Below are 25955 nucleotides of genomic sequence, written 5' to 3' on the forward strand. Positions count from 1 at the left end.
CTTAACACAGTTATTATTCATTGTCTCAGTCTGGGTTCCCCAAAGCCAACCCTGAGACAGATTTGGATACAAGTAGTTTATTTAGGAGGTGATTCCAGAAGCAGGGTGAGGGAGTGAGACAAGGAAGGGCAGAAAGAAAGCAGAGCATACAGGGATGAGCAAGTTCTCCCTGCGGACAACTTAGGCTTCACTCTGCTCAAGTCACTCTGAGACTGGAACGTGCTTAGGGACTGGGAATTGTCCCACTTTCAGGGGGACAGAAAATTGGAGGCTTTATCGACTAACTTTGGGCCCTCCTTGGTTGAGGATTGCCCTAGAGGCATTAATTCTCCACTTCCAGCCTGCCCCACGCTCACTTCGGAATGCCTCAGGAGAGAGACTGGGAGCGGGTTCAGGAACTCCGCAGGTGACCTCTAGGTAGGCCTCGGGGTTTGAGTAGGAGCACCGATAGCATCTGCTACACCCAATGAAAGGAACTTGCTATGAAAATTATGATTGTGTTGTTGTAGTCACACAACAAAGTAGTGGCAGGCAGCAACTACAACCTAGCCCAGGGCTCTCTTCTCTGAACCCCGCTGCCTCCTAACTTCCATTCTGGTGCACCCCTACCTTCACCCCAGCCTGCCCAAAACACCCACCAGTACCTGGCATCCTCTTTCTCCATATCCCTTTGCCAGTGGCCTCCACCTTGTCCCAACCTTGGATGTAAACCCTGTTGTCATCTGCCTCAGTCACCTGTTTCTACCCACTACCCTGACTTCTCTAGTGAAACTTTTTTGTTGACCCAGGGAAAGTGTGAAATGGCTTTCAGCCTGAGACAGACCTCCCCACCAGGATTTAATTGTCCTGCCTTGAGAGTCCTGCCTTCTTCCCTTCCCTCCCACAATTGGAATCACACCTTCAAAAGGCACCTTTCCGATGGCAACCCCACCCTCCTGGTCCAGAAGAGGTACTGTTGCCCTAAGAAGGGTTGTGGCTGCCACAGGTTGGCTCCCTGCCTTCCCCAGCTACATCGCTGTGTGGCTCATCCCACCCTCACCCTATCTCACCTCCCACCACACCGCACACAGGCCTTTTCAAGCTAGTGAAAAGGATGGGAGACAGTCGTGATCTGACAGGGCTAGACAGGCGCTTAACTTTGTGTCCCCAAATGCTCCCATGCCCAGCCCCAAATGCCTCCATTCATTCCTTTCCATTAAGACACATATCCATTCATTTCATCGTTCCCCCAACACCCAGAAGAACACTTACTGAGTTCATCATCATTGTCAACACCTTCAGGAGGACTAACCCATGTTAGATTAACTGGGATCCTGTAAGTTCTGAGAGTTCCAGAAGGAAAGCCCCAGAGGGCAGGGGGTTTCACGGGGCACTAGGCTTCTCAAGACTGCACAGAGGGTCTGTGGCAGAGCCAGGACTAGAGCCCAGGCCTCCTGAGTCAACCAGAGGCAGGCAGAGGGGACTGGCTCCTGGCAGCTGAGAGTAGGGCTCTTCAGAAGCCATCCAGTCAGTCAACCTCTACTGAGTGCCCTGCACAGCTGTCCAGAGAGAGGAGCAGCCTCCCTGAGGTGGGGTCAAAGCCCAGGGTGGAAGCCATGGAAGGGCCTCCATGAGTGCTGGGGTGGGAAGACAGCTGTCCCAGCCCTGATGCCCTGCTAGGTCCTGCCACACTGGCCCAACTAGGTAGGTGTCAGTGATCAACGTCCCTCAGCAAACAGGCCCTTCGAGCCCTCCCATTGCCCTTCTCAACCCTCTCCCTCCTTGCAGGCGCTGTGGAAGCAGCTTTTCCAGCCAAAACTCAGTTCTGCCCCGAGGACTCCCCTCCTTCTTCCTTACTGCCTCCACAGGGGGCCCAGGCTCACCCTCTGATGTCTGGGGGCTTTGTCTTCCTCCTTCATTCGTAACCAACCATGGGCATTTTCCAGTTTGGCGGTGAGGAAGAAAACAGGTCACTGTAAGCCCTTCCTTTACTGCCAGCATTGACCCATTTATCCTTCTTTTCCCTCAGACCCCCTCCCCCAGTGCCACTCAGCCTGGACATCTGTCCCAGCCAAAACCTCACCTTCCACTGTCCTTGCAGCCCAGAGCCTCGTCCAGTCTCTGCGCCCTGCTCCAATCCCCTCTCCTCAAACCAGGGAGGAGGCTGCTCTGTAGAGTGCCCTGAGCCACCCTTAGCTTGGCCTCTCCTCAGGCCTCAGTTTCCCCATCTGCTAACTTGGATTATTGATGGCTGCTCTCCAGACCCAGAGGATGAAGCCCTAGGGAGGTCACGGAGGAGGAAGGGCCTCCTGCACGCGGTGCCCCGGGCCCTGCGGCCCCGCACTGGGTCCTCGGCGCGCCCCTCCCTCTCTCTCCCCCTCCCTTCTCTCCCCCTGCCCGCCTCTCCCCCGCCTCTCCTCGCGCGGGTCCGGCGGCTCGCTCTTTCGCGGTCCTCTTTCCCTCGCTCCTGCCCGCGCCTCGCCTCCCGGCGCCCACCCCGGGGTCCCAGCGCCCCGCCCGCCTCCGCGGGCCCCGCCGCCCCCGCCAGGCCCGGCCCCGCCGCAGCGCGGGCGGTCGGTGCGTAGCCCGGTGCCCTCCCGGAGCCGGAGCCGGATCGCGGGCTCGGAGCGAACCCGACCGACCGCCGCCCCCAGCCAGGTGAGGGATGCTCCGGGGCGCGGGGAGCCAGGCTTTCTCCTTAACTGGAAGCGGGGGCGGGGGAATGGGTCCTTTTTCCCTGAAAGGAGGACCTGGGAGAGCTTCTCATGAAAGAAGCTCAAGGGCTTTTACTCCGAAGGGATGTATGAAGGAAGGTCTGAGGGGAAAAGGGTCTGGGGTACCATTTTCTGAGGGATATTTTTTTCCCATGAGAAAGGATTGTCTTCTTCCGTGAAAGGGGGACGGACTTATCTTGTCGGCAGCCTGAGGGGCTTTCAAGGTAGGTGGGGAGGGTGGTTTGGTCAGAGCTTGAGGGAGGGGGTGATTTGGGAGTGGGGTTTGATGCGGGAAGGTGGGGGGTCTCTGGAATTCCCTTTGACATGGCTGCATCTCCCCCGTGGATTCCGGAGCTCTGGGTCTGTCCAGTTCTCTGTGCCCTAGTTTTTTCTCTTTGAAGATGATAATTTTGAGCTTCACCTGGACAGAGCTAGGAACAGCCATTTCCTTCCCTGGAGCTGTGATGCCCGCCGGACACCCTCTCACCTCTGACCTGCTCTGGAAAGGGGGTTTAGGGAAGGATGGGGGACCAAGGATCTGGGAAATGGGCAGTGGTGGGTGAAATGAAAGCTGGGTACTGGACACACAGGAGGACCTTCTGGCACCGGCAGGGTGCACCAGGCTCGGCAGGGAGATTGCTGAGGGTAGGGTGAGCAGGTGCCCCTGGACCAAGACTCGCTGGGACAGCAGCAAGGTTAGGAAAAATGGAGATGTTTCCATACTCCCAGAAGACAACAATGCTAGTTTTTGGTTGGTTGGTTTTGTTTGGTTTTGCTTTCTTTCCCCTTCACCCTAGATCCCAAAACCCATTCTACTTCTCTCCCCTCCTATTTTTGCCAAAAGGGAAACTGAGGCAGATGACAGGTTGGCTGGAAATATTCATGTTCAGAAGGGAAAGGTGGTGGAGAGGAAAGCACACTGAACTTGGAGTCAAAAGACCTCAGTTCAAGGCTTGCCTCAGTGCTTCATGGGTGACCTTGGGCCAAAATGTTTTCTCATACTGGGCCTTGGCTTTCTCCGCTATAAAATGGGAGAAGGGCCACCTGACTTGCAGGTTGGTGTGAGATCAGATGTGCCCAAAGAGCTTTGTGAAAGGGAATGCACCAAATACTGTGAGGTGCAGATGGGCTCCCCAGCCTCCCTGCCCTCACCAAGGGTACTGGGGAGCCCATGGGGCACCTTTATAATAATGAGAACAGGTACTTCCTCTGGAGGGAGAGAGTGTTCAGCTGGGCTAGGGACTTGGGGTCTTTTTTATCAGAATTACATAAAGGCGCACGTTCCCCCAGGTGCAGCCATTCCACACAGTTGGGCAAGTAGAACATAGGTTGGACTTCAGTGCCCACCTCCCCTCAGGTGAACGTCCTCCCCTCAGGTGAACGTCCCTGTTGTGTGCGGTACAGCTGCACAGTTGCACCTGGCAGCCCTTCTCAGCAGACCCTCAGTGTCTCTAAGAGACATAAAGGTACACACATTCCCAGGGCATTTCCTATAGAAGCCTATGTCCTAAGCTGTTGCTAGCTCATTTTCTTTCCTGCTTTGCCTCCACTTTGCCTCCAGGGTAGGAGTTACTGAGTCGCTAACCCCTTATGTCAAGAGCCCGATCAGATAGCTTTTCTCAAGGTTAAGAGCAGAAGTATCTGCACACCTGGGCGGCACCACTGTCCACAAACCATGTTCACACTTGGTATCTCAGAGCATCCTCAGTGTAAACTTGTGAGGCAGGTGTCCTCCCCACTTACACAGAGGGCACCATGCCCAGAGAAAGTAAGGAACTTTCCTAAGATTTCACAGCATGTAAAGGATAGAGCCAGGACCTGAGCCCAGGTTTAGTTGTCGGTTCCCTCCCCTTCCCCACTACTGAGGAACCAAGCAGCTGACCTCACAGACTTGCCAAAGCCCTTCTGGAATTGTTACCCTCCCTCTCTATCCCCTGCAGCCCCTGGCTTTCCCTCTCAATGACCAGCCCCCAAGCCCAGAAGACTGAGTCCTTTTCTCTTACTCTGAGTTCATGGTGGGAGGGAACTACCTCAAAGCCCAACTTTCTGGCCTCTTTAGTGCAAGAAGGGCCCCTGGAGAGTTCAGAGGTTCGGTGTGAGAGCTGACCCCTGACTGAGTGAGAGGGCGGCAAAAGGGTCAGGGAGCAGCTGTTTCCTTTCCTGCCCAGGTGAGGGCCTAAACAGCAACCATCATGAAGGGTATCAGTATAAAGAGCCAGTTTCTGAGTGAGGGCCGGTCAAGGACCACAGAATAGGCAGGAAAGCGCAGCAAACCGGAGGCTGAAGGAAATTCAGAGATCTTCTGACCGCCCTCTGTGTTCCCAGGGCCCCTGGGTATCAAGGAGATGTGGTAAGCACAGCAAACAGGGCTACAGGCCCCTTCAACCAGAGCATTTCTGCTTGTATGCATGATATACGTCTGAGCTTTCACTTGAGAAGGGGGTTCGGTGGTTACAAAAAAAGGAAAAAAATTTCACTAGCCTCATCTAATGGTTCCCAAAGTGTGGTGGTCCCTGGACTAGCAGCATCTACATTACCTGGGTTCTTGTTAGAAATGCAAATTCTCAGGCTTCCTTCCAGGTGAGGTAGGGGTGGGGCCAAATAATGTGTGTTTTAACAGGCCCTCCAGGTGCTATGTAAATTGGAGAACCACTGACCTAGTCCGAGTATGTAGGAAACCAAGTCCTAGTTGTGGGTCAAGGGCTGGGCAGTGAAGGGAACCCATCTCCCAGTCCGCAGCTCCGGCAGCTCAGGAGATTTGGAGGTCACCCCTGCCCAACCCTCCTATCTTTGCCCTTGTGCCTCCCCTCCCAGGCGCCATGCTGCCGCTCCTGCTGGGCCTGCTGGGCCCGGCCGCCTCTTGGGCACTGGGCCCGTCAGCGGGCTCGTCAGAGCTACGCTCGGCCTTCTCAGCGGCACGCACCACCCCGCTGGAGGGAACGTCGGAGATGGCGGTGACCTTCGACAAAGTGTACGTGAACATCGGGGGCGACTTCGACGCGGCCACCGGCCAGTTCCGCTGCCGCGTGCCCGGTGCCTACTTCTTCTCCTTCACCGCTGGCAAGGCTCCGCACAAGAGCCTGTCGGTGATGCTGGTGCGCAATCGCGACGAGGTGCAGGCGCTGGCCTTCGACGAGCAGCGGCGCCCCGGCACGCGACGCGCCGCCAGCCAGAGCGCCATGCTGCAGCTCGACTACGGCGACACGGTGTGGCTGCGGCTGCACGGCGCCCCGCAGTACGCGCTGGGCGCGCCGGGCGCCACCTTCAGCGGCTACCTGGTGTACGCCGACGCCGACGCGCCTGCGCGCGGGCCGCCCGCGCCCCCCGAGCCGCGTTCGGCCTTCTCGGCAGCGCGCACGCGCAGCCTGGTGGGCTCGGACGCTGGCCCGGGGCCGCGGCACCGGCCGCTCGCCTTCGACACGGAGCTCGTCAACATCGGCGGCGACTTCGACGCGGCTGCCGGCGTGTTCCGCTGTCGCCTGCCCGGCGCCTATTTCTTCTCCTTCACACTGGGCAAGCTGCCGCGCAAGACGCTGTCGGTGAAGCTGATGAAGAACCGCGACGAGGTGCAGGCCATGATTTACGACGACGGCGCGTCGCGGCGCCGCGAGATGCAGAGCCAGAGCGTGATGCTGGCGCTGCAGCGCGGCGACGCCGTCTGGCTGCTCAGCCACGACCACGACGGCTACGGCGCCTACAGCAACCACGGCAAGTACATCACCTTCTCCGGCTTCCTGGTGTACCCCGACGTCATCTCCCCCGGCCCGCCCGGCCCGCCCGGCCTCGGGCCCCCGGAGCTCTGAGCCCGGAACCCGAGAGGAGCCCGGGGCGGTCCGGGGGCGTGCATGCCGAGGCGGGACCGCGGCCCGAACGCCCCGCCGGCGCGAGCATGAGGGCCCCCCAGCGCGGGTGCTCTGCCAATAAAGTGGGCCTGCGCCGGCGCCTGTTTGCCTGGGTCCTACGCTATGTCTTGACTACGGCGCTTTGTGTCTCGGGTGGGGGTCGGAGGGCAGAGGACAGGGTTTGGTCAGGTCCTGGAAGGACGAGGGGGTGGGAATTTGATTGACCCCTACTCGCCTAACCCCGTTGTGGGACTCCCTTCATGTTCCTTTCCAGTCAACTCCCTGTTGACCAACAGCATCATTCTTAGGGCTCGTCTGGTTCCTTTTTGTGACAAAGGACATCACCTCCTGCCTCACTGAGGGGTATGGGATTCAAGGAAACAATATATTTCTTCTTCCAGTGGGGCTTGTGAATTGGATGAGCAGTTGATTGATACCTGGTTGCCCTGATTCCTGCTCTCCCGGAATGGGGAGGGTGATTTGGTCAGGGCAGGGGTTAAACAACTTACTCTGACACAGAAGGACACAGGGCTCCAGGAGGCCAGAAGAAAACATTTTATGGGGTGAGTTACACAGGATCAGGGCTACACCAGCCTGCCTCAGTCCCCTCCCAGCCTCATTCCCTCCTCTGAGTCTTGTTGAGATGCACCAAAAAACATCTGCGCGGGAAAAGGTAATAGTCCTCCACCTACTTCCCTCCTATCCTCCAACAGGCTGAACTAAAAATGTCCAGTCTGTTCAGTCTCTTCTCCTAGCCCAGATGGGGACTTGGAGACTCAGGGACCCCAGAGCCTTGGTTGGGTTTAAGAGGGTACCTAAAGCAGGACTGGGCACTGAGCACTTGCAACTTCCCTGTAGATTCCACAGGACCTCTCATGGACTGTCAGAGTAAGAGTTGGAGGGTCTGACCTGGCCTTACTTGGGAGCAACTTCCCTTTCAGCATTTCTTAAACACACTTCTCAACCCTGATCTCAGTACACACACACACACTGCCTGCAAGTCCTGCCCTTAGGTCTGTGCCTGCTGCCTAAGCCCCAGAGCATGGGCCCAGGAAGGAGATATGAGGGAGGGGTAAGCGGGGTCCTGGGTACAAGCCAAGCCCAGAGGCCTGAACACAGTGGGAAGAACCAGGTGCCAGATGGAAGCCCCTGCCCAAATGGGTCTGGCTAAGGTGAGGAGTGGGGGGAGGGAGAATGACAGACAGAAGGGGAGGGTTAGGGCAAGGGGTCAAGGGTAGAGGCCCAGGGCCCCAGAGAAGGGGGTTGGCCCTGCGGGCAGAAGTCCTTGCACAGGTCCCAGAGTGTTTCCTGTGCCAGGAGGGTGAAGACCTGGGTCCAGCGACCTCGCGCCTCAGCCTCGCTAGCCACGTGGAGCCGGTAGATACAGGACAGGCCTGTGAGGAGCAGATGTTCAAAGTCCCAGGGGCTAAGAGGAGGTCCCTTCCGCAGGCTCTGGAACTGCTGCAGCTGCCGCTCAGCTCCCTCCAAGTCACTAGGCACGTGGTGCTGCAGGAGGAGCCTGAGTCGGCGACCTGGACGTGTGGATGCCAGCTCCTCATCCTGGATGTGCAGCTGCCCCATGATATCCAGCTCCAGCCCAGCCCAGAGCAGCTGCAAGGGGAGCCACGTAAGGGGTGGGCTGGGCCTAGGGAGCAGGACAGGAAGCAAGAGTGGGCCAGGGTGGGGCATAAGCAGGCAGTAGGACCATGCTGGGTTCCCCCTCCCTCCCCCAGCAACCCCAGCTTGAGGCATCCCCCACCCTGACCCGGAGTTTAGGGACCTCTGGACACCCGCACCCCCATGTCCCAGGCTGGAGGAAAGACCTCAAACATCACTTCCGGGGCCTCTGGCTTCTGCAGGCCACCTCCCACGATGGTGCTGTCCATGGACTGCCCTGGGGCAGCAGAGAGGAGTCAGGCCCCTGCCAAGCACCACCCTGAACACCCCAGCCTCCCAGAAGTGCCTAGAGGTGCTTAGAGGTTCTTCTATCTAGAAAATAGGAATGCCATCCCATGTCCACCTTCCCCTACACACAAATGCATGTTGACATTCTCTCCCAGGCATAGGTCTTATGATCCCAAAAGCATCATCCCAAACCCAGATACCATCTCAGCAAATGTCCGGGACTCCTCCCTGAACCTCTACAGTTCCCTTAGCCAAGAGTTCCAGGCCAACGAGTCACAAGACATTTCACTTCCCATCTTCCCTCCCTATAATCATCTGGGGACAGCGTGACCTAAAACAGTGCCAGTGACCCTCCTCAAAGGTTGAGGATCCCTTTGAGAAAAACCTATTCCTTCCCTGCTCCTCAGTAAGTGACCGTGTGCAAGGCAGGGAGGCCAGGCAAGGCAGGATGTCTGTTGCAGCTTCCTTCACCCCTCTTGGGGGTGCTGCCTAGCCCTTGGAATGATTGTCCTAAGCCCAGGGCAGATCAAGAGGTCCTACTTCGCACATCAGCTGGAATAAGCCCAAGGCCCATTGAGAGCACCTAGGGCTATCTCCATTCACTTCACCTGGACCTTTCTGGTTCTGGGGTTGGGGCCCACACCATTCCCCACTGAAGCACAGGTCAGCCTGGTACTCATCATGCTCATAGTTCCTAAACCCTGCTAGGCTCAAACAGAACCAAGTGTAACTGCTGTCAGCCGACAGCTTTTCTCGGCCCCCATCTACCCCATCTAAAGCCCCGGTACCTGCATGGTGCTGAGTTGTAGTCACCCCAGGGAGGAGGCAAGTGGCTACCATTAGCCAAGCCAGGAACTGCATTGTCCTAGCCTTGCCCCAGCAGGTCCTCTGAGTCTTACTCTCCCCAGCTGCTTTCTGCTCCTCCATCCGCCTGCCACACACCAGGGCTCCAACTTTCCACTGTAGACAGCTACAGCATTCCCTGCTTTGCGTCAGTCTTCAGTGCTCAGCAGGGAGGGGCTGGCTCTGGCTTCCCAGGGGCTCTTTCCATCCCATAGAAATGTGGAATCTTTGGTTGTTGGCAGTAGGAGCCTGGCTCCCTGCTTGTCAGGCCCTTTGCCTATTCCTGCCCAGATGGGTGGGATGCTGTCAATAGGAAAAAGGTGTTTGGTAGCAAAGAGCACTAGCTTAGCCCTCCCAAGAGGTAGGAAAGAGCCCAGGAAGTAGTACTACCTTACTATCTGTCCTCACCCCCAAAGCATTCTGCAGCTGAGCCCAGCCCATGACATCCCAGCCCAGCCCAGCCCAGCCCAGCCCAGCCCAGCCCAGGCCAGCCTCCAGAGCCCCTCTGTAGCCAAGAGCAACAGCTGCAAAGCCTCTTCCAACTGCAATGGCGGGTGTGCTGAGCAGACTGTTGACAGGCAGAGCAAAAACTTCCATGTCAGGCATTCAGCCACTGGCTGAACGGACCCCAGACTGGCTGGGGTGAGAAGTACTGTTCCCTGGCAGGCAGACACACAGATCTGCAGCTCCTGATTGTCTTTGGCCCCAGACTGGGACACTCTTTGCTTGCTTATAGCATTCTCAGCTCAGGCCAGAGTCCAGGAAGATTCCCTAAGCCCAAGTGTAATGGGCTGTCAGGTTGCAGGGAGCAGGACACAGGGTTCAAAAGAGCTGCAGCTCTTCTTGGCTTTGGCCCTGGGCTCTTGGAGCCCTGTAGTTGTTTGGATAGGATGAGGATGGGTGGGGGTTGCCCTCGTTCCACCCAGGCCCGAGTCCGTCAGCTGCCACCAGTCTCCTGTGACCAGGGGCTTTCTCTAGCCGTTGAAGACTGCTCTAACTCTCAGGAGAGGCCATGCCACGCCCATCCTGAGTCCTGTGGACTGTGAGAACTTTAAATTTCAGATCTAGAATCTCCCTCAGAACATCCAGGCCTGTAGGTCACCCTGTCTGCAACTGCGTTATTTAGTCTTATTAAAAAAGGACTCCCGGTTTGGAAAAGTCTCTCTAACAGAGTCAGCAAACCCCTGCCTGCACTTCCTCCTTCTCCTGAGTCTAAGCTTCACTTCCACTCATGATAAACACACAGGAAGTGGTGAGTTTAAGTAGGATTTTATTTACAGGGACACTCAATTATAGATAAGGCGCGTTCTAGGATACACATTCCTTCCCTGAAACTACTTGGTTTCAGGTTTCTTGTCTCCGGCTTCAAGCTTGAGACTCTCAGGGGGCTGGCGATAGGCAGGGAAAGCCTCCCATGGGCTGTTCAGATCAAACTTGCGGAACTCTTGGGCCAATTCCACTGGTTCAGCCACCACCCGCTTCACCTCATCATCGTAGCGTAACTGCAGAAGAAAAAGGCAGGCTTAAGTACTGAGGAAGGCCTTGTTACAGATATTAAGGCCCACTTTCCCAAAGCCATGGGTGACTTCTTCAGCCCTTTTACTTCTCTGCCCTTGACTCCTGTCCTGGCCTCTTTAGTCTCCATCCTCATCTGTGTTACTCATCAGGTCACATCCCAACCACAGCTTAAAATGGCCTCTACGTCATGCCCTGCCATCACCCAGTCAGGCCTCCCTCCATGCCCACCATCCCCAATTCATGAACTCTGAGCTCCTTTTCCATCAGAAATGACTTTGCTCACCCACCTACATACTTATAAGGTGATGGGAAGCACCTGCTCAGGATTAGGGAGCAATCAGTGGCTGAAAAGAGTAAACCTAAACTGGCAAGCACTCAAGTTCAGGCCCTGTGGCCTTGGCATTATCACTGCCCAGATGCAAGGTGGTAATTTTGGCGTGGCTTTTCTTGTTATTGGAGGATCAGCTGGATAAGGTAAGGACAATAAGGTGCTGGGAGTGTGACCATGCTAAACACACACAAAACAGGAGCATTTGGGTACTGAAGAGAAGGGCTGGCCTGACACTATCTCAACATTTCTAAGTTACTTTACTACAAAATCACTTGTGTATATATACAATACACCATCTTCCTGCTAATAAACAAACTACAACATGTTGCAGTGGTAGAGTAAAGCACTGAATTCTTCATAAGGTTTTTGTAGGCACATGTTACTGGTCCTGCCTCTGGCCATTCTCAAGGGTTGAACATTTAGTGTCGTGCCTTCTCAGAGATCCAAGGCAGGGTAAAATGATACTGATTCAGATCTTGAGGACAGACTAAGTGTGTCCTGAAGATTGCCTTGCTCATTAAAGTGACTGCAAAAATAATGGCTAACATCAATTGAGCATCTACAATACACCAGCTTTGCACATACATCAGTTAGCTTACCACAAATCTAATTAAGTACTATTATTGTTCCCATTTTGTAGATGAGAAGATTGTCAGAATGAAGCTAGGATTTGAATCCAGTACCAATGCTCTTAAACCACCTCAATCCACGGACCGTAATTTCTGCCCAAGATCCCTACCAGTCCCTCCCTGAGATGGCTGCCCATTCCAAGGCTCCTACCTCAACATAGCCAGACAGGGGGAAGTCTTTCCGGAAAGGATGTCCCTCAAAACCATAGTCTGTCAGGATCCTTCTTAGGTCAGGGTGGTTAGCAAAGAAGACTCCAAACATGTCCCAGATCTAGAAAACAGAGGCACTAAGCCAACCAGCCACCACAGCCAACAAAGGGGTGAGGGCTGCAGTGTATCCACTAGTTTCTATCAGTTCTGCAACTCAGGCCCAGAGGCAGGGTCCACCACGTCCAGCAACTCACCTCCCTCTCATACCAGTTGGCTGCCTTGTACACAGACACAGAAGACTCTATGGGCGTCAGCTCATCCGTATAGGTTTTCACACGGATCCGTGAGTTGAAGCGAAGAGACAAGAGGTTGTAAACAATCTAGGGAGAACGGAAGGAACGGAAGGAACTGAAGGACCAAGGTGACCACAGGTTGAGGGGTCTGAGACGGAAGTCCCTGAGTGGGAGCATAACAATGAGGATACAGGGTGGGTTAACCTGCCTGCCTTTGAACCTGCCTTCTGTCTGAAGTTCAAAACCTCCAGATGCTCCTATACTTACAACCACTTCCAAAGGCCTAAGCCAACTATAGCTCAGCATGTCAGCATGCTTGTCTTTGCTCATGCTATTGGATGTCTCCGACCCGCCCTCCCTCACTGGGCTAATTCCTGGTCTCCTGGTTATCCATTAAGATTCAGCACAGACTTTCTCTCTCCCTTCAAAAAAGCCTATTAGACAGGGCTAAGTGCTCCCCCTGCATTCTTAAAGCATCTCTCCAACATCCCATAAATCATGTCACTATGGTAAACTGTTTTTTATGTCCCTCTTCCTCAATAGTGTGTGGGGGACTCTTGGAGGGCAGGCATTGGGTGTTATTTCTCTCTTGATCCCAGAATCTGGCAAAAAGTAGATAACCAGTAAATATCAATAGTTAAAGTATTGAGAACTATTAATCTACCTGTACTACCTCATTTAATCCTTACAACCACTGTGTGAGATAGGGACAATTTTATACTTACTTTGCACATAAAACTAAAGCCCTGAAAGATCAAACAAAATGTCTGAAGTCACGGAGGTTTTTAATGGCAAAGCTAGAATTCACACTCAAGGTCTACTTGATTCTGAGGCCCTGGTTTAACTGCTGTGTTGTATTGTTTGACCTGAACTGAAACTAAGGAGGCTGTGGTTCTCATAGGTAGCTGCCACCCTAAAACAGTTCTGTCCCCTTTCCTTACTTTACTTTCCAAATCTCAAATCTCCTGACCGACCTCAAAACGGTTCTGCCGGGTGGGGACATCCACTGCTGTCAAGTCAGCCAAGGATTTGAATTGTGCGTTGATGTGATCCCTGAGGAAAGTCAGCACTGGGATGACTCCATCAGGATGGATACAGATCTCTAATTCATTGAAGCAGGACACCTGCAGACATGGAAAAGGAGAGGCGAGGTAACAAAGCTACAGAGGGAGCAGCAAACTTCAAGGGGAGTCTCCTGGTTTAAGACAGAGAAAGAAAACCAAGTTGGGATGGAGGAGTCTGTGGTTTCTTTGATTCCAGACTGCCCACTCCCACATGCCCTGAGAACATGGTTCTTTCTTGACCCAAACAAGAGTAGTGAATATTACCTGAACTTGTTGGACATACTTGGGCAGGATTTCAGCCACATACTCTCCAAAAGCTGAGAGCTGCTTGTGGACCACATCATTCCGTGGTCTGACAGTGGCTGGAAGGAGAAATCATACATAAGAAAGGAACGCAGAAGGCAGCAGCCAGCCCTGCATTCAGTCTCTTGGGCTTGTAAGGGGTGTTGTCTCCCAGTCAGGACTCCCTCCAGAACCTTGAGAAAGGTGAAGGTGGAAGGTTCCTCTTCCAGGGAACAGGAAGTGATGAAAACATCAGGAAAATGCCACCTACACAGTCCAAAAAGGCTCACCTTATTACTGCAGCTGTGGTGTCTACCTCTTCTCAGAACTACCTCGTGGTTCTTCCTTCACAATGCCTGCATTTCTGCTAAAGCAGCGTTTGCCTCAGCTCTCTTACCAGACTAGGAGCTCTTTAAGGGTGAGAAGTAGAATTTAGGCTTCTCTGTATCTCTCAGCATCTGGCTCAGAGCAAGTTCTCAACTAAGACTTCAGAGCTGAAGAGCCCTCATTGATTATGTAGTTGAAATCTTTTTTATTTATTTACTGCACAGATGATGAAATTGAGGCCCAGAAAGGGGGCAATGCCGTCGCATGACTCCCAGTCGTCCTATGTTGACTGTAACTTATCCCTGTATGCTCATTCGTGCAACATTAAATCGCTGAGCAACCACACATCATAGCTGCAGAGTTAAGTGTTTTTCTGCCTTTGGCAGCAGGCAGGACTGCTCTGTCACTCATTAGTGCTGTGATCCTGGGCAGGTTACTTCTCTGGATTGTTGCCTGATCTATGGTAGAAAAGCATAACACTGCCTACCTCCTAAGAATGTTGTGAGGATTAGATAAGATCATTCATTAATCGCTTTGCAAGGTGCCTGGCACACAATGAGCACTCAGTTAACGTAAGCTACTATTTTAACAGTGCTCTGAGAACCAAAGGTTAAGTCTCCTGCTCTCAAGGAGCTGACAGTTTAATCAGGAAAAAAAAAAAAAAAAACATGGAAATTGACAAGGAGCAATAGGGCCATAACACAGAGGCCTAAGAGCACAGGGAGGGCCCGATTCTGCCTGCAGAGTGAGGGCCATTGCAATCAGCTCTCCAGAGACAAGCAAAGATTTGCCAGGAGGACGCAGAGAAGGGCAGCCCAGGACAAGGGCAAATATCTGACAAAGGTAATGAAGGGGGGCCCCGCCTGTAGTCCCGAGAAGGGCCCGACCCGCACATACTCACGGCGCGTGTCGGCCGCAGTGCTTTCCCACCTCACCGGCAGCAACAGCACCGAAGGTCGCGCGGCCACTGCATAGGAAGATAGAGACACTGAAGCCCAGAGGGAGGCCTGAGGGGCTCCCTGCTCTGGACGCGTCGCCGCTCCCGCCCCGGGCCTCAGCTGGCTGCCCCAGCTCACCCCTGGCCAGCGCCGCGGACCCCGCAAGCCCCCGCCACCAGCCCCTTGCCGCCGCAGCCGCCATGATCCCCGGATGCAGACCAGGCGGCCGAGGCCAATCCCGCAGGACACGGAGCCCCAAGGGCAGGGACCGGAAGCGGAAATGTGCATAGGATCTCCTTCCGGGCGGACGAGGGGCCGGAAGTAGAGGTTCCGGGTTCCGGGCTTCGGAATGAAAGGAGGGAAGGCAGGTGAGAAAGCGAAGCCAGTAGGTGAGGAAATCATGAGGTGAATGTGTCCTTAGTTTAGTGTGACAGAGGCTGGAGAGAAGGCGAGGATCCTAAAGAACTGGACTGGTGAGAGGAGGAGAAGCGGCGAGAGTTCTGGGTTCCAAATTCCACACCCCTCCCCCGCTCCCTAGGCTAAGCTTTTGATGAGGGCCAGCGGGCATGGCTAGGGGGAGGCGGATAGAAGAACGGTTTCCCTGGCTACTGTCTCCCAGGCGACTCCAAGTGGAGCAAGGACACTGCACGTGGCGATGTGCCTCCTGGGGGGGTGGTCCCATGCTCCGGACGGCTGGGCTGCGTCTCGAGTTCTGGGACGAAGCCTTGGAGAGTCATTAGGGCGAGCAGGGAAATGCCGGGTAGAGGCTCAGAAAAGAGTAAATGTGGGGCTGGTAGATGTACCAGGCCAAGAGTCGAATTGGAAGTTCTGGGTTCCATGCGCAGGGGAAGAGGGGTCTGGTCACAAGGACGCGGGGGACTTTTTGTCGCGTTCTGCTGTCCTGAGCCTCACTAGTTTTATGCCCGGTAGTTATTTGGTTAGTAAGTCTTTTTGCCAGGCTTTTCAAAGCATAGGCTTCCTCCAACCCCTTGCTTTCACGTATTGACCTAAATACCAAGCCTTTTGTTACATCATGGAAAGGAGTATTCCATGTTTTCTCAGGGAAGCACCCAGAGTAGGAAATTTTGATTTCATTAGGAATAGGCAGTTACTGCAGGAGAATGAACCCAGCTTTGGTTGAAGGAGAACATCATATGTCATTAGCAGGGCCGGGACTGAGGCTAATCTGAGCCCACTGTGCCCTCGCTTTTCTCCTCTCCCTCCCTGAACTGGACATTTAGATTCATATACTGTGGCTGTGGATTCCTTAAGTTACTCAGAGTGGTGGTGTTTTGCAGACAGCTGGCAGAGAGAGAAGTTGGCTACTACCATGGAATCACCAGAGGAGCCTGGAGCATCTATGGATGAGAACTACTTTGTGAATTACACTTTCAAAGATCGGTCACACTCAGGCCGTGTGGCTCAGGGCATCATGAAACTGTGTCTGGAGGAAGAGCTCTTTGCTGACGTCACTATTTCAGTGGAAGGCCGGGAGTTTCAGCTCCACCGATTGGTCCTCTCAGCTCAGAGCTGCTTCTTCCGGTCCATGTTCACTTCCAACCTGAAGGAGGCCCACAACCGGGTAATTGTGCTGCAGGATGTCAGCGAGTCTGTTTTCCAGCTCCTGGTTGATTATATCTACCATGGGACTGTGAAACTTCGAGCTGAGGAGCTGCAGGAAATTTATGAGGTGTCAGACATGTATCAGCTGACATCTCTCTTTGAGGAATGTTCTCGGTTTTTGGCCCGCACAGTGCAAGTGGGCAACTGCCTTCAGGTTATGTGGCTGGCAGATCGGCACAGTGATCCTGAGCTCTACACAGCTGCCAAGCACTGTGCCAAGGCCCACCTGGCTCAGCTACAGAGCACAGAAGAATTTCTCCACTTGCCCCACCATCTACTCACTGATATCATCTCGGGTAAGTTGGGGGTGGGGCACATCATACCCCACCACACAGGTATGATGTTCAGAGAACATTCTAGTTCAAGAGAAGGGTACCCTCAGGCTTCCTGGCATTAATTTACAGTATTATTCTTGATAGGAATTTAGATGCCTTCAGAGACAGAGTCCCTTCTAGAGGAATAAGCCAGGAAAATAAAAGAAACAGCACTTCACAATATATACAAATGTTGAATCAAAAACAAACAAAGTGGAGTGGGGGAGGGTATAGCTCAAGTGGTAGAGCGCATGCTTAGCATGCTCAAGGTCCTGGGTTCAATCCCCAGTACCTCCTCTAGAAATAAATAAATGAAACCCAGTTACCTCCCTCCCTCCCCCCAAAATAAAAATTTTTAATTAAAAAAAAAAATTGTGACTGTGTGGTGATGGATGCTAACTAAATTAAAAAAAAAAAAAAGCAGCACTTAGCCACAAAAGGAAGTGAGGAGCTATCTGTATTTATACTCTAATCTCTCTTGTGCATAAGTGTTCTCATCCATGTGCTTTGCATGTACTTGTGGGACTAGTTACCTAAATAAATTGGCAGTGAGTCAGGATCACTAAATAAACTTTTCAAGTGATTGGCCAACTTTAGGTAACAAGTGAGGTATAACCATACTTGAAGTGTGAGCTCTGTAGCCTAATAGATTGCTTCCATGGCAAATGAGATCATATCAAGCATCCATTCTAATTAAAAGAAATAAGGCAATTTTAGGTTAATTTCTTACACATACATATACATACATGGTTGTAGTCTAACAAAGGGTTTCACATTTTAAAAGCCACCAGTTCTAAATTTCCCTTCTGGATCATTATCTTGCCATTGACCATGCCATTCCTCTGGCTCTTGCAGATGGAGTTCCATGTTCCCAGAACCCAACAGAGGCAATAGAAGCCTGGATCAATTTTAACAAAGAAGAAAGAGAGGCTTTTTCAGAGTCACTCAGAAGTAGCTTGAAGGTAAGGCAGATTTCTTTAGGGTTGGGACACTATAATATCCATGCATTCCAGCCATCTATTGGCCTGGCCTCTTTGATGGTTAGTGAATAAGTCTTTGGATTAAAGTTGATAAGAGCTGGGGAGGAGGATGTGTAGTTGAGTCCAGAAGCACCAGCCTCTGGGCTCCAAAACTCCCTGAGAAAATTACTTTCATCATTGCTTTAACAATCCGAAGCACCCGCTCATGATAGTTTTAAAAAAGCTGAAAGGATGAATGTAACAGATTCTCTGTCCCAGCATAAGGTGCCTGAAAATGATTAGAGTGATTGGAGGAGAGTCAGGATGACATTCAGTTACTAGAGGGGAGTAGGTTAGAGCAAAATACAAGTGTGTGGTCCAGGACCTTAAGGATATGCGTCTCAGCTGAGCCTTAGCCTAGAACTGATAGATACCATTTATAACTTTAATTTCACCAATAGGAAATTGGGGAGAATGTACACATTTACCTGATCGGGAAAGAGTCATCTCGTACCCACTCGTTGGCTGTGTCCTTACATTGTGCAGAAGATGACTCCATCAGTGTAAGTGGCCAAAACAGCTTGTGCCACCAGATCACTGCAGCCTGCAAGCATGGCGGAGACTTGTACGTGGTGGGAGGGTCCATCCCAAGGCGCATGTGGAAGTGCAACAATGCCACCGTGGACTGGGAGTGGTGTGCACCTTTGCCCCGAGACCGGCTCCAGCATACCCTGGTGTCTGTGCCCGGGAAGGATGCCATATATTCATTAGGTGGCAAGACACTGCAGGATACCCTCTCCAATGCAGTTATCTATTATCGGGTAGGTGATAACGTTTGGACTGAGACAACCCAGCTAGAGGTGGCTGTTTCCGGGGCCGCTGGTGCCAACCTCAATGGGATCATCTACCTACTTGGGGGGGAGGAGAATGACCTGGACTTCTTTACCAAACCATCCCGACTCATCCAGTGCTTTGACACAGAGACAGACAAGTGCCATGTGAAACCCTACGTGCTGCCCTTCGCTGGCCGCATGCACGCAGCTGTGCATAAGGATCTGGTGTTCATCGTGGCTGAAGGGGACTCCCTGGTGTGCTACAATCCCCTGCTAGACAGCTTTACCCGGCTTTGCCTTCCTGAGGCCTGGAGCTCTGCCCCATCCCTCTGGAAGATTGCCAGCTGTAATGGGAGCATCTATGTTTTTCGAGACCGATATAAAAAGGGGGATGCCAACACCTACAAGCTTGACCCTGCCACTTCAGCTGTGACTGTCACCAGAGGCATTAAGGTGCTGCTTACCAATTTGCAGTTTGTGTTGGCCTAAGGCTGTGAGAAGAGCAGCTGACTTTGATGCTCCCTTTTTCCAGCACCTACCCATCCAAACTCGAAGTCCCCGGGGTCCCGATTTGGGTACTGTGTTATTTTTTGGCACATGTTAGAAAGGCAGTGCCTCAGCCCTTCCCTGAGCCCATAAGAGTGTTCCGTTAGGGGCTTTTTAGACTGCTGCTGCTCTGCTGGCTGCTTGAACTGAGAGTAGGCCAGCCCATTCTCTGCCATCCGCTTGTAACCCTGTGCCTCACTACAGACTGCTTAGAGCAAGCCTCTTCTCCAGCCCTGGGCACAGCCTCATCTCTTTACCTGATCACTGTTAAGTAGAAGCACTCCTGATCCCAGGACAGAAGGAAAGATGCCCAATCTACCTTCTTTTTCTTTTTCCTGCAGCCTGCAAAGTGGCTAGTTGGTAATTTTTCCACAAAGAATTAGGTGTTAGAATTCTCCTTCAGGCTTTGGTTGGGAGAATGGACTAAGCTGAAGGTGTCCTTCACCAGCAAGAGGCAACCACAGAATTCAGGATGTACCATCTATTGCTTTCTCATCAATCTGTCAGGAAATATATACTTTGGTTTTATTTTTTGGCTTATTCCAAGGGGTAAGCCAGAAAGAAGTAGAAAAGATTATTTCTGATTAATAGCAGAAACTTTTTTCAAACTCAAATAGGTCTCTACTCTTTTAAAAGCTCTAAGCTAAGTCAAGAGCTAGGAACTGTTCATACAAATAAAAGTTTTTGAAGGGATATGGTATGTGTGTCTGTTTTGAATTCTGAAGGGGTGACTTCCTAAGGGAAACTAATTCCATACCCACACATTTCTCAGTCAGTCACTATACTGAATCCCATACTTCCTTTTCTACATACAGGATCAATGCTCCAAAAGTGAGGAGAGCCCCAGAGGGCCAATAAATCAGGATTCTGACAGTGGCAAAGAGCCAGAGCTGAGTATTTCTCTTCTCTTTTCCTAGTGTTAAATGTCTGAGTTATGGGGCTAAAAATCATTAGGCACAATATCAGGTGCACAACAGATTTTTTTGACATTTGAAAATAAGAAGCCATCATCCCTGTCCCGTATCTCCATACCCTGTGAAAAGAAGTCATGCTAAATCTTTCTAGCCATTCAATGGTGTTATTTCAGGAAAAAACAAGACAAAGGGGGCAAAATTAACCATTACTTAGCACACTTCTGTTACGTCCAGTCTGGGCTTAAGCCCCTTTGGTCCTGTTAAACATTTTCATTCTGCAGCAAGCAGGGTTGTCTTGAGTTCTTTCTAATGCATGTACTTCACGTCTGTGATGTATGACGAGTCTCATCTTTTGCTGCTCCTGCAGTAATCACCTTGTGGAACTCTTTGAGAACTTCTACCTGGCCGGGTCTGATGTAGATGTGTGACCGGATCCTGGTTAGGGCTCTTACAGCCTCGTCTGGAGTCCAACTATACGCCTGAAGTACAGGGTTGGGAATTCAGAAAGAAAAGAGGAGATGTTAGGGTGTCCTTAACCTAATAGCAAGTGCTAAAGGGCTCTCAGAATTTCATTTTTTTAAAAAAATTCCATTTTGGGGGGAGTTAAAAGCCATGCCCCACATATTATAAATGGAAGAACACTTTAACCCCCTCAACCAGTCCCACAATTGTGTGCAATAGGCTGGGTGTCGGGGGACACAAGTCAGTCTTTCCACCTAATTCTTGCTCTGCCAAACCTTGGAAATACAAGGCTGAACACATGAAGCTGAGATCCTAAACTCAAGGGGGCCTAGGCCTACTGGATGTCCTCCCTGAGCTAGGCTGTTGGTTACAAGAGTTTCCTGGAAAGAGTGCACCGTCAGTGTTTTTCTGCAGCTTGTCACCATGGCTAGAAAAACAGTATTTTTAAAATTTAACTAGGAGAGTTCTCTTTGTGTACTCACGTTACTTATTGGTTTATAACTCAATAGAACCAACAAAATACAGATTTTTAGCCTGCTGGCCAAATTCTCACTTGGTCCAAAATATCTCCTGACACCCTGTTTCTAGCAAACAGCATCCTGATGACCAAAACTTTAGTATTGTTAAATCATATACTCACCAGTCCACAGTGACACAAGGCCAGACTGGTTATCTTTATATTTCCTTTTTCCTCAGACTATCTACCTGATTTAGTAAACGTTCTGCACGGGCCACACAGGTAACAAAAATGAGTCAAGCTGGGGGGGTGTAACAGGAATCGATGGGACTAGAGTACTGGCTTCTTAATGTCTTTAAAAGCATCCCACCTGCCGATCGTAACAAACTGATAGGCAAAATTTTGTTGGATCCTGTTTCTAGAAACTAATGTGCAGAACTTTACTCTGAAATACTTAAATGTGCATCCCATAGAGCTGTAAGTGATCAGCACTATCATCTACAGTTCTAGATTTCTGAAATAAGATTTATAGCAAGTGTTTCCAGACTTTTGCTGATATTAACATCCTTCACAACTCCATTTTTTGAGTGCCTACTCTAGGTCAGTGCTTGCCATACTTTCTCATTCAAGCTTCATAACAGATTTAGTTTGAGGAAACTGAGCCTCAGAGAGGGTGACTTTTGCCACTTTTGCCTAAGGTCACACAGCTGGCAGGTGGCAAAGCCAGAGGTCAGCCTGTCTGCAAAGTTCAGATACTTTCCACCTCCCAACAGCCTGAAATTGGGAATATGGTTCTTTCTAGCAAGGCCTGCCAATAGACTGCTCCTGAAGTTCTGGAAATCTGTTGTAAAAGGGACCAGTCCAGAAGGACCTTTCCTACCTGAATCAGATATGCTGCCACCATAGTGGCACTTCTGGAACGCCCAGCTTTACAATGCACATAGACAGACTGGCCTAGCGACTGGTACTTGAGAGCAAACTGGACTCCTTTTTGGAGGTTAGCCAAGGTTGGGACTCCAGTCATGTCCACTGTGCTGAGCCGCAGCTGCTCGACTCCTACTTTCTTCCACTCCTGGAACCAAATCCACCAGCACAGAAAAGAAAATGAAAAAAGCTTGGTGTGAGTAGCAGGAAGATGGGCTCCCAAGAGACAGCAAAGCAACAAGGATGCTTCACTGTTTACTACAGTGTGAATATACTGTTTACTGTTTTCTTAAAAAGAGACTTACAGAAATGTCTTTCAAATGGCTGACCTACATGGTTGGTCTTTCATCACACAACAGCAATGCTGCTGAGTTAGAATTGTCCAAGATTTAAAGTGTTCTTAAAGTACCATATGGGTATTTGAATCTTTAGCTGCAAAATATGAGCTGTATAAAATTCATCTGCAATAGTTGTATAACTTTTTGCATAATCTTGGTGCCTGTGCAGTGATCCAGCTGCAGTTTTGCTACTAAGTTTTGCAAGAGCTTTCTGTTTCTCTTGCCCTAAGACTTCTTTTTACCACTTTTTTTTTAAGAGAGTATGTGGTAGAAAATAGCACTAATTCATTTTAAAATTAAAATAACTGCACCTACTTTCATCATTGCAATATTATCACTTAGAAGGAAGAAAAGAATAAACAGGAGGAATAAGGCCTCTGGAAAACTGGGCAACTTTTTTTTTTTTTAATTTGCCTCAAAACTTCAGATAGGCTCTAACTACCCTTATTAATCTCTTTAGCAAACAAGAGACTTAATGACTCTGAATGAAGATCAATATTTTTTACAGCTCATGAAATTAACAGAAAACAGCAAAATTTGGCAGCAGGTGGCTTATGCATCAATTACATCAAAAACACCCGGAGAGCCTGCTAAATATTCAGATTTCTGGGCCCCACTGTAGAGTTCTTGAGCCAGAATCTCTACGGGTTGTACCTAGGAATCTGCTATTTCAACAAGACTGCCAGATAACTCTTAGGCACATTAAAATGTGAGAACCACTGCCTTGGATACTTCTTTTCTCTAGGCTAGTGAGATAAGATAGCCACTTAGAAATGTCAGTGCTTCCCACCCAGAGACAGACTACTTTCTGTGACTCCTCTTGTTCCACAGGACTGACCACATTCAGGAACATTTACTGTTATGGCTAATAACTCCTGAGGTCTTGTGGCAAAGTACTGTGGGAAATCCAAGGAACTGTTATCCATTCTTTGAAAATGTATGCCATCACTCATCAATATATTTTAAATGTGAGTCACAAATATTTTTAAGGTTTCAAAAAAAATCTGTGGGTTGAAATAACTGCATGTTCATTATGCTCTATCAGTAAATAAGAAAGATGGTTGCGTAGTGCTAATAGAAGTCAAAAACCGTAAAGATAGGGCAACGTCTAATAACCATTTTGAAGAGTTCCACAAACAAGCATTCACATTTAATGAAAATCAATTTTTAGGCCTGAGCTTTGTTTACGACAGGGCTTTGGAGTTCCACTATCATCTCTAACACATGAATAAAAATTCCCTCAACTCAAAGCCACATGAGTCCTATGCAGTTTTTCCGGCGGGTGATTTTATGATCAGTTTACGGGGGATAAGGGGTAGCTTTTCTTTTTACAGTTTATAGCTGCCTTCATCTTGAGTACCTAACACAGCGTCTGATCCATACTTAGTGCTCAGTAAGTGTTGAATGAATGAAAGTAAGCCATAGGAAAGTTCTTTCAGTTCTGGTTACTGATTTAAGTTACCGAAATCAAGAATACATTTGTGCGAGAGGGTTATAGTTCAGTGGTAGAGTGCATGCTTAGCGTGAATGAGGTCCTGTTCAATCCCCAGTACCGCCATTAAAAAGTAAAGAATACATTTGTGCACAAAGGAGTAATCAGACTTTGTCAGCTCTACTTTTAAATGTCTTTCAGATCAGTTTCTATTTCAAAATTAGGTTTCTACCTCCAGCCAAAGCCATTTAAGCTTAGAGGCCCAGATCCTCTTCCAGAAGAGGCAAAAAAAAAAAAAAAAAAAAAAGCCTGGGACACCTGTCTCTGGGGCAAGGTCACCTACAGCACCCCTCCCCCAACCTCCCCCAGGTTCAGGGTGGTGGGCGAGGCCGGCGGAGGCCTCTGCCCCAGCTCCTCCCAGGAACTCCGGCGCCTCACCTTTGAGGAGTTGCACAGGAACCTCGTCTCGTACTCCTCGTTCATGGTAATCACCCCGCGCACGTTCTCGTCCTGTACCAGCTGCCGAGGCAAAGAGGGGGCTCAGAAAGGGCCGCCGAGGCCCGGGCGGCGGTCGTCCGGCTCCCAGCCACGGCGCGGCCCGGCCTCCCGTCCCGGCTCACCCGGCGCGTCATGTTCCGCAGCGGCAGCGCGCCCAGCAGCACGGTGGAGTCGATGCGGTTGTACCAGTCGCGGTGCGCGCGGCCCGGCATCTTCCCGCGAAACACTGTGTACAGTAGCGTCGGGTAGAAGAGCACCCGGGCCAGGCCGGCCTCCAGCAACGTGCCGGCCGCCATCCCGCCCCACCTGGCCCGGCGCAGCGGCGACCTGCCCACCCGCGGGCTCGCGGTGGGCGGCCGCGGGGAGGACAGAGAGGGCGACGAGGCCGAGGGCTGAGGGTGGTCGGCAGCCTCCCGCGGAGGCGACGCGGTCGGCGCGGGCCTCTCAGGCGCCGAGTCCTCTGGCCTGGCCCCCAGGGACACCTCGGGACGGCCTGGGTCCCCGGGGTCCGGCACCATGGGTCAGGGGGAGGGGCCGCCGGCCTCGGGGGAGGGACCACGGCTTCCTGGGCGGGAAACTGGGACCCAGGCCGAGGGAGGCAGGGACCAATGGCCAGTGGGCCTGTAACCCCAAACCCCCTCCGGTGGGAGGGGACTGTGACCCCAGGTGAGGGGCACCCCCAGGTGAGGTGTGACCCCACCAAAAGGGAGACAGGACCAGGAAGAGACTCGAGGCGTAGGGTAGAGCCTTAAACGGGAGAGTGGAAGGGACTTTGAGCTCTTAAGTAGAGGCGCTTGGTGGAGAGGGCTAGACCAACATTGGACCTGGGTTCATCTGACCTTTCCCAACCTACTCCCCATCTGCCTGAATTCATGGCTCCCTCCTCGTGACCAAACTGCAGTATATGTATATTATGAAAAAAATATATATATAATATCTGTACTATTTATGAAAATATATTCGTATTAAGAAAAATATTATGATTGATAGGCTTAAATATAAAACCCAGACCTACAAAGAGATAAATGGAATGCTGTACTGCTGATTATTTACATTTAAATAGCTATCTGAAACTTGTACCTGGTGCTTTTTAAAAAGGTCTCTCTTCTTATAAGAGTAATACATACTTGTAACAACTGGAAAATACAGGAAGTAGAATTTAATCACCCATAATCCTACCATTTCAAATACATTTATTTTTTTCTTCTCCAATTTTCTTTTCTTTGTGTACCATTAAGTTAAAGTTTTTTAGGGGGAAGGATATAGCTTAAGTGGTAGAGCACATGCTTAGCATATACAAGGTCCTGGGTTCAATCCCCAGTAGAATAAATAACTGAACCTAATTACCTCCCCTGCCAAAAAAAGAATGTTTTTATAATAGTTTCATTGAGATATAATTCACATACCATACAATTCACCTATTTAAAATGTACAGTTCATTGTTTTCTAGGATATTTGCAGCTGTACAACCATCACCACAATCAGTTCTAGGACATATTCATCATCCCCCAAAGAAACTCTATACCCATTAGTAGTCACTCCCTGTCTCCCCTCAACCCACCAGGCCTAGGCAACCATTAATTTACTTTCTGTTTCTATAGATTGGCCTGTTCTGATCATTTCAAATAAATGGAATCATACTATATCCTTTCAGTCTGGCTTCTTTAAATTAGCATAATGTTTACAAGGTTCATCCATGTTATAGCATGTATCAGTACTCTTTCTTTTTATTACCAAATAATATCCCATAATATGGATAGACCACATTTTATTTCTCCTTTTATCAATTGATAGACTTGGGTTGTTTCCGCTTTTTGGCTATTTTGAATAATGTCTGTGT

At 50.8% G+C, this 25955-nt stretch overlaps 5 protein-coding genes across 13 annotated transcripts; 2 read left to right on the plus strand and 3 right to left on the minus strand.

Annotated features, from left to right (window-relative positions):
• The first annotated feature begins 2521 nt into the window (after window positions 1-2521).
• Window positions 2522-6646, plus strand: C1QTNF4 (C1q and TNF related 4). 2 transcript variants are annotated; one of them, XM_010964532.3, is made up of 3 exons: window positions 2570-2637; window positions 2855-2917; window positions 5508-6646. In XM_010964532.3, the coding sequence occupies exon 3, from the start codon at window positions 5513-5515 to the stop codon at window positions 6494-6496; it is 984 nt and encodes a 327-aa protein (XP_010962834.3). In that variant the 5' UTR covers window positions 2570-2637; window positions 2855-2917; window positions 5508-5512; the 3' UTR covers window positions 6497-6646. The 2 variants fall into 2 exon arrangements, with proteins under 2 accessions (XP_074228108.1, XP_010962834.3); XM_074372007.1 differs by lacking the exon at window positions 2855-2917 and having other exon boundaries at window positions 2522-2637.
• Window positions 6647-7604: 958 nt separating this feature from the next.
• FAM180B (family with sequence similarity 180 member B) lies at window positions 7605-9671 on the minus strand. 3 transcript variants are annotated; one of them, XM_010964534.3, is made up of 3 exons: window positions 9229-9671; window positions 8359-8429; window positions 7605-8146 (listed from the first exon to the last, which is right to left on the minus strand). In XM_010964534.3, exons 1-3 carry the CDS (start codon window positions 9365-9367, stop codon window positions 7751-7753), a joined length of 606 nt encoding a protein of 201 aa, XP_010962836.1. In that variant the 5' UTR covers window positions 9368-9671; the 3' UTR covers window positions 7605-7750. The 3 variants fall into 3 exon arrangements, with proteins under 3 accessions (XP_010962836.1, XP_074228109.1, XP_045379940.1); XM_074372008.1 differs by lacking the exon at window positions 8359-8429 and having other exon boundaries at window positions 7605-8180; window positions 9229-9364; XM_045523984.2 differs by lacking the exon at window positions 9229-9671 and having other exon boundaries at window positions 7605-8180; window positions 8359-8417.
• Window positions 9672-10536: 865 nt separating this feature from the next.
• NDUFS3 (NADH:ubiquinone oxidoreductase core subunit S3) lies at window positions 10537-15111 on the minus strand. The gene is made up of 7 exons (XM_074372016.1): window positions 14954-15111; window positions 14779-14844; window positions 13533-13630; window positions 13179-13328; window positions 12166-12291; window positions 11913-12032; window positions 10537-10785 (listed from the first exon to the last, which is right to left on the minus strand). The coding sequence occupies exons 1-7, from the start codon at window positions 15015-15017 to the stop codon at window positions 10618-10620; spliced, it is 792 nt and encodes a 263-aa protein (XP_074228117.1). The 5' UTR covers window positions 15018-15111; the 3' UTR covers window positions 10537-10617.
• On the plus strand, window positions 15034-19783 carry KBTBD4 (kelch repeat and BTB domain containing 4). 5 transcript variants are annotated; one of them, XM_010964536.3, is made up of 4 exons: window positions 15034-15183; window positions 16114-16734; window positions 17608-17714; window positions 18173-19783. In XM_010964536.3, the coding sequence occupies exons 1-4, from the start codon at window positions 15165-15167 to the stop codon at window positions 19031-19033; spliced, it is 1608 nt and encodes a 535-aa protein (XP_010962838.2). In that variant the 5' UTR covers window positions 15034-15164; the 3' UTR covers window positions 19034-19783. The 5 variants fall into 5 exon arrangements, with proteins under 5 accessions (XP_010962838.2, XP_074228111.1, XP_074228112.1 ...); XM_074372010.1 differs by having other exon boundaries at window positions 15096-15204; XM_074372011.1 differs by having other exon boundaries at window positions 15149-15288.
• Window positions 19784-20052: 269 nt separating this feature from the next.
• On the minus strand, window positions 20053-25665 carry PTPMT1 (protein tyrosine phosphatase mitochondrial 1). 2 transcript variants are annotated; one of them, XM_074372014.1, is made up of 4 exons: window positions 24238-25640; window positions 24056-24136; window positions 21804-21995; window positions 20149-20483 (listed from the first exon to the last, which is right to left on the minus strand). In XM_074372014.1, the coding sequence occupies exons 1-4, from the start codon at window positions 24631-24633 to the stop codon at window positions 20325-20327; spliced, it is 828 nt and encodes a 275-aa protein (XP_074228115.1). In that variant the 5' UTR covers window positions 24634-25640; the 3' UTR covers window positions 20149-20324. The 2 variants fall into 2 exon arrangements, with proteins under 2 accessions (XP_074228116.1, XP_074228115.1); XM_074372015.1 differs by lacking the exon at window positions 21804-21995 and having other exon boundaries at window positions 20053-20483; window positions 24238-25665.
• Between the last annotated feature and the right edge of the window lie 290 nt (window positions 25666-25955).

This window comes from Camelus bactrianus, chromosome 10 (assembly GCF_048773025.1).
Source record: "Camelus bactrianus isolate YW-2024 breed Bactrian camel chromosome 10, ASM4877302v1, whole genome shotgun sequence".
Taxonomy (NCBI): Eukaryota; Metazoa; Chordata; class Mammalia; order Artiodactyla; family Camelidae; genus Camelus; species Camelus bactrianus.

Excerpts from the sequence above, each read along its gene's own strand:
- FAM180B (XM_010964534.3), bottom strand. The coding sequence starts at position 9,367 with ATGGAGGAGCAGAAAGCAGCTGGGGAGAGTAAGACTCAGAGGACCTGC. Across the intron at positions 8,430-9,228 it reads TACAACTCAGCACCATGCAG|GGCAGTCCATGGACAGCACC; the intron begins GTACCGGGGCTT and ends CTGCTGCCCCAG. Across the intron at positions 8,147-8,358 it reads CCCCGGAAGTGATGTTTGAG|CTGCTCTGGGCTGGGCTGGA; the intron begins GTCTTTCCTCCA and ends CTCCCCTTGCAG.
- NDUFS3 (XM_074372016.1), bottom strand. The coding sequence starts at position 15,017 with ATGGCGGCTGCGGCGGCAAGGGGCTGGTGGCGGGGGCTTGCGGGGTCC. Across the intron at positions 13,631-14,778 it reads CACTGCGGCCGACACGCGCC|CCACTGTCAGACCACGGAAT; the intron begins GTGAGTATGTGC and ends TTCTCCTTCCAG. Across the intron at positions 13,329-13,532 it reads AGTATGTCCAACAAGTTCAG|GTGTCCTGCTTCAATGAATT; the intron begins GTAATATTCACT and ends CCATGTCTGCAG.
- PTPMT1 (XM_074372014.1), bottom strand. The coding sequence starts at position 24,633 with ATGGTGCCGGACCCCGGGGACCCAGGCCGTCCCGAGGTGTCCCTGGGG. Across the intron at positions 24,137-24,237 it reads TGCGGAACATGACGCGCCGG|CTGGTACAGGACGAGAACGT; the intron begins GTGAGCCGGGAC and ends TTGCCTCGGCAG. Across the intron at positions 21,996-24,055 it reads TCCTGTGCAACTCCTCAAAG|GAGTGGAAGAAAGTAGGAGT; the intron begins GTGAGGCGCCGG and ends ATTTGGTTCCAG.
- KBTBD4 (XM_074372010.1), top strand. The coding sequence starts at position 15,165 with ATGAAAGGAGGGAAGGCAGGTGAGAAAGCGAAGCCAGTAG. Across the intron at positions 16,735-17,607 it reads ACTCACTGATATCATCTCGG|ATGGAGTTCCATGTTCCCAG; the intron begins GTAAGTTGGGGG and ends TGGCTCTTGCAG. Across the intron at positions 17,715-18,172 it reads CACTCAGAAGTAGCTTGAAG|GAAATTGGGGAGAATGTACA; the intron begins GTAAGGCAGATT and ends TTTCACCAATAG.
- C1QTNF4 (XM_074372007.1), top strand. The coding sequence starts at position 5,513 with ATGCTGCCGCTCCTGCTGGGCCTGCTGGGCCCGGCCGCCTCTTGGGCA.